The sequence below is a fragment of the Rhinopithecus bieti genome, unplaced genomic scaffold, assembly GCF_001698545.2.
Source record: "Rhinopithecus bieti isolate Rb0 unplaced genomic scaffold, ASM169854v2 scaffold_15834, whole genome shotgun sequence".
NCBI classification, from domain to species: domain Eukaryota; kingdom Metazoa; phylum Chordata; class Mammalia; order Primates; family Cercopithecidae; genus Rhinopithecus; species Rhinopithecus bieti.
Genome location: NW_016808980.1, coordinates 1807307 through 1816795, shown reverse-complemented (window position 1 = coordinate 1816795; position 9489 = coordinate 1807307). Strand labels below are relative to the sequence as shown.

Genomic DNA, 9489 nt, shown 5'->3' with positions numbered 1-9489 from the left:
GGAGTCTCGCTCTGTCGCCCGGGCTGGAGTGCAGTGGCCGGATCTCAGCTCACTGCAAGCTCCACCTCCCGGATTTAGGCCATTCTCCTGCCTCAGCCTCCCAAGTAGCTGGGACTACAGGCGCCCGCCACGTCGCCTGGCTAGTTTTTGTATTTTTAGTAGAGACGAGGTTTCACCGTGTTAGCCAGGATGGTCTCGATCTCCTGACCTCGTGATCCGCCCGTCTCGGCCTCCCAAAGTGCTGGGATTACGGGCTTGAGCCACCGCGCCCGGCCTAGGATAAATATTTAATGGCCTTTCTTTCTTAGCCTGGCATGGTGGCACGTGCCTGTGGTCTCAGCTATGTGGGAGGCTAAGGTAGGAGGATCTTTTGAGCCTGGGAAGTTGAGGCTGCAGTTAGCCATGGTTGTGCCACTGTACTCTGGGCAACAGAGTGAGACCCTGTCTCCAAAAATACAAATATATAAATAAAGGTAATGCGGAAACATTGTCCCATCGGTATCATAGTTCTTCGCACCCCACCATCCCAGTGCTCACTCCCCTAACAGCATCTGACATATTATATATCTTACTGAGTTTTTAAGTTCACTCCTTAACCCCAAAACATAAAATAGTACCTGATACCCAGTACATTGGTCAATAAATATTTGTTATTGAATAAATACTGCTGCCATCAGATTCTCCTCTCTCCATATTTATTCCAAATTTATTCCTTTGAATCCTTAAGGAAACTATGTGGATAAAGGAATGCACACACTAAGCTGTCATGTTTTTCTAAGGGCTGCACTGTCCTATACCCACTTCATAATCAAAAGATAAGGTCGCCTTAGAAGTCTGAGGGAAAAAAATGTGGATTCAGGGTGAAACCCTGAGGCATAGTAGGTCCAGATGGCCTTACCTTTGAAGAGAACAAAATTACACCAAACTGCCTCTTCCTGCTTTCTCCCCTCTCCCCACAAAAAAAGGTAGAAATCGCTGCCTCCCTACCAACTGAAAATGGATCTTTAAAAAAAAAAAAAAGTAAAGTGTCTGTGACTCTGAAAACAGGGAGCTCCCTGCTATTTAGTTACTGAAGAAGGTGCTTGGGTTTACCCCTGGACTGCCCAACTCCGCTGTCTTTGTAAATCTGGTGTTTGGCCTGCAGTCCATCTAAAGTTAGGCTGCACATTCACCCACTGTTAAGTGTCTATCTGTGACCTCAATTGGTGATAGGTGAATCCACCAGGATTGTTTCTATCCTGTGATGCCTCGTTCTGTTTTAACCAAGCTTCCCAAGCTCATCCTAGAGCAACTTATCCTAGGGAATTTATAAAGGAAATCATGAGAAATTGAAACTCATCATAAACATTTATTGGGAAATGACTTAATTATGAGATTCTTTCTTGTCATCTAATACATATTGTTGCTTCATCATCATCTGTTCACCCAGTTGTTTCAATATTTGGAACAGTTTCTTTCAACTTTAAATTTTAGGAAAATCTTAAATAATGGATGGTTCTGCATCAAATGATTCATTTTACTGTATTTCACTAATTTCTGATAGTATGATGGGAAAATAATTCTATAAAAGATATTGAGAATTCATTTTCAAAATTATTCTAAGTTATTTAGCAAATATTTAATGATCTTTCTTGCTTAGGAGAAATGTATCATAATCATCAAGTGTGCGAGCTTTTCTGTTTACCAATGGCCAGTGAAAGTTTTAGGCTTTATACATACCAGTGAACTCTTTGAAAGGTCAGGATACATGTAGGCACGTGTATTTATCCAGATGTTGATATATATTTTGATTTCTTACAGATTATACCGAAAAGAAGTTCTAGAGAAATTAATAGAAAAATGTGTTTCTAAGGGCTACGTCTTCCAGATGGAGATGATTGTTCGGGCAAGACAGTTGAATTATACTATTGGCGAGGTATGCAACTGATGCTAAATAGTATGTCATGTTCCTGGTAAAGGAGCAGTAAAGTTTAGAATTTTGTAATAAAAGTTTAACTTTCATAACTGCTAAATTGTGGAGGTCTCCTAGTTGTTTAGAATGTTCATGCACAAAGGGTAAAAATTCACATTAGTACATTTGAACAGTAAGATTTAAAACATTAACAGTCAGCATTCTCTTTTAAATAATTAAAAGTTCCTGGTACTTTCTCAATCCTAGCCCTTTCTTCTAACCACTCAGCATTATGGACTGAGTCTCTTTGCTTCTCTTCCTTTTGTCACAGCCAATGGCCACCATACTTTAAAATGAATGATGAGTTCTGTATGTCCATTTCCTGTTAGTCAGTGAAGATCAGGAATTACAGAGCAAGGGAGTGGTGATCTATACTATTTAGGGCTAGTGAGTGAGCTCTTAGGGTAGGGAAGACTCTCCTCATTTAATAGTAAAACTCTTATTCAGAGCAAGAAAATACCTAACGTGGAATGTCACTTTTCTTGTGGAAGTTACAAGCTATTTTACTTAATGCTAAACCATTATAGCTAAATTTGACAACTGAAAAATCTGAGCAAAAGGCCATTTTACTTTTGGAGTATAATTTTCCTTGAAATGCAAGCTGAAACTTGAGTAAACCAAGATAATACCTAGAATCAGTGCTTTTTAAACAGTTGTAGATTTGGTTCATATGACCTATCTTTAGATAATGCATGTTTAATTTTAAAGACTTGGAGATACACACAGTTGCTTTAAGAATCCCCTAATTTTATACTTACTTTAAGGACCTCTGTTGTAGTACTAATCCTATTTCTGTTGTGTTGGTAATGTGGTATACCTGCTAAGCTGCCTAATTTTTTTTTAAAGACTAACGTTAATTTTATTTTTTTTTAACTAGGTTCCAATATCATTTGTGGATCGTGTTTATGGTGAATCCAAGTTGGGAGGAAATGAAATAGTATCTTTCTTGAAAGGATTATTGACTCTTTTTGCTACTACATAAAAGAAAGATACTCATTTATACTTATGTTCATTTCAGTTTATACATGAAAGAAGCCTGGTTACTGATTTTATAAAATGTACTCTTAAAGTATAAAACATAAGGTAAGGTAAATTTCATGCATCTTTTTATGAAGACCACCTATTTTATATTTCAAATTAAATGATTTTAAAGTTGCTGGCCTAATGAGCAATGTTCTTAATTTTCGTTTACATTTTGCTGTATTGAGACCTATAAATAAATGTATATGGTTTTTTTTTTTGCATAAAGTATTGCTGCCTTCATTAGAGTATGTGAATGTAGAATTTTTTACATGGGGAATAATTTGAAATAGTCTTTATAAAAACTGGAATCATAGATCTTTATACCTAATAGGTATCAGAAGTAAGATAATGTTAACTGATGAAATGTTTATGGCTGTGTCTGTAGGAATTGAAAAAGAAATACATACCTCTGCCCTTTCCTTAAAAATTTATCTCAAATTTCTTAAACTAGAAAATACATTTAGCGCAGGCATTTACAGTTGGGTTCTTTTCAGCTGTTGAATTGATGAAACATTTCATCTACCAAAGCAGGTCTATTTAAAATGCATATTGTGAATTGGGAAACAATTTGGCAGCAGTTGATTACATAGCCGTTTCTTTTCTCTTTTGAGTAATAACCTCTATCAGTAAGGAAAAATATTAATGACACTGAGGCAGAAACTTTAGCTGCTACAGTAATTATTAAACATCTTACTGAATTATATAACAATTTTTTTCTCAAAAGACTTGTTTTCATATTACTTAAAGACCCTCAGCAAAGCTCACATCCCTACTAATTTGAAAAATCTCTGCCTTAAGCTCTTCTCTCCATTTAGAAAAGTGTTCTGCCAGTTAAAATTTAGGCTAAGCTATCCAATAAAGCCAGGGCAAATATTAGTTTACCCACTTTCTCTAAAGTAGGTATTTCAGAAGAGATCAGTTAATTTCTCACTGTAGCATAGGTTATGGTCATGTAGTATCTTTTAAAATTTGATTAAGAGCATGCTTTGAGCAAGTAAGTTTAAGTTGACTTTCTTCTGGAAATAAAAGTAAGAGGTGTCTCTAAATTACTTATTGAACAATATTCCTAATTACTAGATTTTCCTGGCTTAATTTGGCTGCTGAAGAAATTGAGGCCAGGCACAGTGGTCCATGTCTGTAATTCCAGCACTTTGGGAGGCCAAGGCAAGAGGATGGCTTGAGCACAGGCGTTTGAGACCAGCCTAGGGAACATAGGGAGAGCCCGTCTCTACAAAAGTATAAAAAAATAAGCTGGGTGTGGTGGCACTCACTTGTGGTCCCAGCTACTTGGGAGGCTGAGGTGGGAGGCTCACTTGAGTCTGGGAGGTCAAGGCTGCAGTGAGCTCTATGATCATGCCTGGACAACAGAGTGAGACCCTGTCTTTTTTAAAAGAAAAAATTGAAAGTCTAATTTTTCATTTGCATTTCTGACAGATTCTACCAGAAATGAATCCCAGACTATAAAACCTGTGGTGTCATTTCGAACATTAAAACCACCCCTTCCCACACTTCTATAGTTGAACCCATAGTACACATTCCAATAAGGACCACTCTTGTTCTGTTTCCCTTATGTCCAGAGCTGTCCAGCTGGCCAGTGAGGGACCTGCCTTCCTTGGGGAAGAGACTTCTCTCATTCCTAACAAGAAAATTCATCAGTGCTTGATGTGAAATTAGTTTTAAGCTAAGATAATAGAAATGTAATATTCTCAGGTTTTTTGGAGAGGTTAGAATTCATTTTTTCTTAACCTAAACTCACAGTTCTCAGTGTCAAGTATGTGGAGCAGAAATTAAGTAACAACCTTAGAGAACCTACTATAGAGATAGTACTGCCTTCTCAGATACTAAGTAGATAATGTTTGCCCTTTAAATCTTTTCAGTTATTCCGACAATCATTATCACAACACTGTCACTCTTGGAATTTATCATAGAGTATTTGAGCAGTGAAGACTCAAAGCATTTGGAAGTCATTTAGAAAAGAATCTGGAATATTTAGATGCATTTTTGTAGTAAATCTGGTGCTTAAACACTGTAAAATTAAATATTTACATCTGAATTCAGCATCCCATTTTGCTTTGTAAATGAGGCCAAAGATGAAATCCAGATGTTTTCCCTTTGTATTTGTATTATCACTATATGGAATCTACGTATATCTAAGGAAAACTAAACGTAAACTTACTTTATTTCATTAGTTTTTGTCTGTCTTCTGCAGTGTGTAATTAGATTCTTTTATCTTTAGTTCTCTGAATCAAATGCTTTGCCCCAACCCCTTTTTCCACGACTTTTTTCAGCTGTTTTCCCTTGAAGTACTGACTTGGTTTTTAAAGATACATTTTATCACAATTGCAGAAATGTGTTGTATAAAAGTTTGTTAAACAGGGCTAACTGAAGTCTTAGGCGTTGAACAGCTATGTGTAACCACAATTTATACTACTTGCAGCGAACTCAGATTATTTTCGGATGTTAAGTATGGCCTGAAACTATGTTAACTTGAAATGTAAAGAAACAGCAAAGGACAGGTGTATTTACATAAAAATCAACATATTAAGGAAACAGGCTTGGTTAATTCTTCACTATTGACATCTATTACTTGTCAATACATTTAACCAACCAATGATAACTTTAAATCATAATGATACTTCAACCAACCTTTTAAGGTTGGTGCAAACGTGTTGAGGAGATAATGTATTGGTTGGGATTGACCTAAATTTACAAGGCAACCATGTGCTGTTTTATGCTACCCAGATTGCAGGAGGACCAAAAGCTATGTCCCTGGGACTACAAAGTGTGTTGTTTTAAGGATCGTGCAGAGAGCCAATGCGCCTGTGGCAACATCACTTCTCATCCTGAAGTTTCACCAGTTGGGTGGCCTCAAGGCACTAGGATTCCTTTTTTTTTTTTTTTTTTTTAATTCAGGTCAAAGAGAAGAGTCCATCCTGTGACTGGGAAGAATGTCAATTCACAGGGTAACGGCGGACCTTAATAAAATCTCGGCCCCTCTGCACCGAATACCCCACTAGGAAGGGCTAAGGCATCCATGGGGTTGTGTCTCATCTCAAGTCGCTGTGTGAAGCACGAGGCCCTCACACCTCATTTAAGGAAGGAGGCGTCAGGGGCGACCGGCCAGGTGTCCCGGCGCCTTCCCGCCGCTTCTCAGCCGTGGAAGCGCGGGCATCTGAGCACGTGGAGCCGCCCCAGGCCGCCCCGCACACCCCTCCCGCCAGATGTAGTCCAGGCCCAGCTGGGCCCGCGCAGGGATCCCCAGCACGGCCACCTGACTGAGTGCTGGGCGTGCTGCGGCCCGCTGCTTCTGCCTCCGCAGCCGGCGCTGCGGCCAGAGGAAGGCGCCCGCCAAGCACACGGGCCCCGGGAGCGCACTGCGGCCATTATCCGCGGCGCCTCCTAGTGGGTCAATGGCAAATCCGCCTGGTTCTCGCGAGAGCTCCCCCCTTCAGTGGGGATTATATAATTTCCCTCAGGCGGGGGTGGGGGTGCTGAGAGCACCCTCCCTCAGGAAAAGTTAGGTGCAAACACAGGTGGGAGTGAGAGGAACCCCCCCTGGGGAAAAAGGGGTTAGGGGTGCTGTCTCCACTGCCCCCCCTACTTAGCTGGACAATGAGTCCTCTTATGCTAATGAGGCACTTACGTCACTTCCGCTCTTTCTCGGCCGCCATTTTGGCTAGGGCAGGTTCGGGGACTCGGTCCGAGGCGCTTGTATTGTCTGCTGAGGGGAGACGCGGGATCAGCCCCCTCCCCCGCCCGTTGCCGCCGCCGCCTCCGCCGGCCCGGTCTCCCCTCCGCCGCCCGCCGGGACCATGAGCTGAACTCCCGCTCCCCCCGGCGCCGCCATCTTGTGCCCTCCCCTCCCGCAGGCAGCGCTAAGGGGGATTTTGGCGTTTCCTCAGACACAGCTCCCTCTCTCGGTCCCCGCTGCTGAGGAGCGAGAGGAGCGCGGCCGCCGCCGCCCGCGCCGGTGAAGCCGCTCCTTCCCACACCCTTTTTTCCGTCTCCTCTCGCCTCCTTTGTCCTGCACCGCTCGACGAACGCCCGCCGCCGCCTTGCCCGCCGCTCTGCTGCGCCCGCCCGCGCCCGCCGGCAGGCACCCGGCCGCCGGCGGAAGCCGGAGTCCGCCCGAGGCCGGAGCGCGAACGAGGCCCCGGGCCCGGCCGCCCATCCCCGCTGTCGCACCGCTGTGGCGCCGCCATCCGCCCGCCGCCGCCAGCCGCCCGTCCGGCCCCCCGAGCCACGCCGGCCCCGCGCGCGCCTCGAGGCCGAGTGCAAGGTAAAGCCCGGCGGCCGCCCGCGCGGACCCCCGCGCCCTGCCCTGCCTCCCGACCCGGCCGCGCGCCACCAGCCCAGCCCGCGGCCCGGGTCCGGCGGGCCCGCATTGTTGTTCGCATCGGCCGCCCTCCAGCGGCAGCAACAACGCTCCTTTGCACACCCCCGGCGGGCGGACCGGTCCGCCGCGTCCCGGCAGGCGGACGGCGCTCCCCCGACTCTGCTGCTGGAGGTCCAAGGCGCCCCTCCTGCAGCCCGACCCCCCCCTTCTCCCGCTCCGTGATTCCCCAGCCGAGGCGCAGCAGCCTGCCTGGCCCGCCGGGGGCTTTTGCACTAAGGGCATCTCCGCCCACCCACGCCCGCCAGCCAGACCGAGCTTCTCCCATCCTGGAACTAATCCTGTCCGGCCCCGCCACCCCCGCCAAAGGAGCCGCCCCCCCCCACTGCCTGGAAGGAGCCTTCTGCCAGGTCTGCCCACCCTTACCTGGAGGGGGGACGGAGTTGGGGGGGCGGGGAGCATGCATGGCATGGAGTGAAAGTCTTTGCCTCCCCTGTGCAATCCTTCCTCCCCAACCTGCCAGCTTCCCTCCTATCCTGACCACAGTTCACCACCATCCCTTTTCCCCAGTCTCAGCTGCCTGGTCAGCACCTCTTTCGAACATTCTGAGCCCCAACTTTGCAGTAAGATGGTAGAAAATGGAAACCCAGAGAGCTGCAAAAAGATCTTCTTTTAATGCAATGAATGGGGAGTAGTTTTTGTGAACACCCTCGTATTCACCTCTTCTTTCCTCTGGGCGGCCTGGCTGCCTTCCCCTCCCCCCCAACCTTGATCCCTGTCTGCTGGAAAAGGCGCGATTGCTTCTCTTCCTCTTCTGCCCAAGACCAAGACTGTAGGTCTGATATCCTTTTTAGCCACACACACCCCCCACACACCCACGAGTCTTCTTAATCTTCTTGCATTTACCAATTCCTCTGGACACTTCTTGCCATAACCCCATTTCACAGACAAAGGCTTAGGAGGGAAAAAGAACCAAACTATTTCAGTGTTTGCCATGTAAATGATGTCCATCCCCACACACCCAGTTCCCATCCCTGATGCTTCTTGTGCCTGTATCTTGAACCTTCAGAATGAAAAAAAAAAAAATCTCTTGGATAGCTTGATACAGTTTCTTTAGAAATCTGCATTGTTGCTTCTGGTTTATGGCCATGGAGAAAATACCAGCCCCCACCCAAAATGCACCGCAGCCAAGTCGGCTAAAGGCGATGAGTGTTGGAGTCAGTAGGGGGCGCATTCTCTGCACTGGGTAAGGCTGCAGAGGGGGGAAGGGCCCCCGAGCTAGAACAGGATGTGCTTCACAGCGCCTTCTACAGACCATGGGAAAATGGGCCCAGCAAGACACACTCGCACTCTTAGTTGGTGAGCTGACAGCAACATGGCGAAGGATTAAGTGACTCAAGAGCAGTGATTTTACTTCTTTTAAAGAGCCCACCCTGCATTTCAGAAGTTTTCTCCTTTTACTTTTTCAAAACTGTTGGCCCCTAGTCCACATTTGTTCTTGACGAATCACCTTGGCACATCCTTGGTTCGGATTCCCTTCCTCTGGAATTCTTCTACCTCAAGTTTTGAATGTGTCACCATATCTTTCCTAAGTCTGGTGGTAAAGGAGAAGGTTTGAAACCTGAAAGTAACAGGTTTGGGCGCATTGCTGGTTAACTCCCTTCTTCATAGGCCAAATCTTTCCAATTCTTTGAGAATTAAAAATCATTCTTGAGAGATGTTGGATTTTTGTGGGGTAGTAATAGTTATAAGTGTGTAGATAGGTGTCATGATTTGCAAAGCCTTGTTGGTAAACATCAAGCCCATGTTGGGTTCTTCATTGTCGAACTCAAGTGTTGATTGTAAAAATTTCGTTTCCCTCCAAATTTGGACTTGTAATTGCCATTCATTATCCCAGCAGCCAACCACCTTTACAAAAATGTTGATACCAGTCTTCTGTGAGCACCCACCTTCTTAGGGTGTGTTGATTTCTATAGATTTTACTCCTCTTGTTATTTCCATAGGTGTGAGATGCACAATGCGAAACCTAGGCCCCAGCTTTTACACCATGATGCGCAGGGTTGTACTTTTTGTACTGAACTGATAGGTGGCCTAGTGGTTATGCCCTGTACTACCATTTTGAGGATCTGGACTCCGTTTCCTGCCTTGCTCTTTGGACCACATTGTCAATTCACACCGGTGG

At 45.1% G+C, this 9489-nt stretch overlaps 2 protein-coding genes and 1 long non-coding RNA gene across 6 annotated transcripts in view; 2 read left to right on the top strand and 1 right to left on the bottom strand.

Moving 5' to 3' along the window:
• The window catches only part of DPM1 (dolichyl-phosphate mannosyltransferase subunit 1, catalytic), a 24164-nt gene extending 18312 nt beyond the window's left edge, over positions 1–5852 (top strand). For 3 of the 4 annotated variants that reach the window (XM_017888139.1, XM_017888137.1, XM_017888138.1), the window contains 2 exons: positions 1801–1915; positions 2829–3202. In XM_017888139.1, the coding sequence (XP_017743628.1) occupies positions 1801–1915; positions 2829–2933 (220 nt within the window). In that variant the 3' untranslated portion in view covers positions 2934–3202. Of the gene's footprint in view, positions 1–1800; positions 1916–2828; positions 3203–5716 lie in introns of those variants that run through there. The other variant, XR_001888359.1, reaches the window with a different exon arrangement.
• Positions 1–6963, bottom strand: part of LOC108539449 (uncharacterized) — a 15538-nt gene extending 8575 nt beyond the window's left edge. Inside the window, exon 1 of the long non-coding RNA XR_001888360.1 lies at positions 6618–6963. This is a non-coding gene — a long non-coding RNA (uncharacterized LOC108539449). The remainder of the gene's footprint in view (positions 1–6617) is intronic.
• A 2286-nt stretch (positions 6964–9249) lies between these two features.
• Positions 9250–9489, top strand: part of ADNP (activity dependent neuroprotector homeobox) — a 41451-nt gene continuing 41211 nt past the window's right edge. The window contains 1 exon segment of the mRNA XM_017888135.1: positions 9250–9485. The gene's annotated coding sequence lies outside the window, so the exon portion shown is untranslated.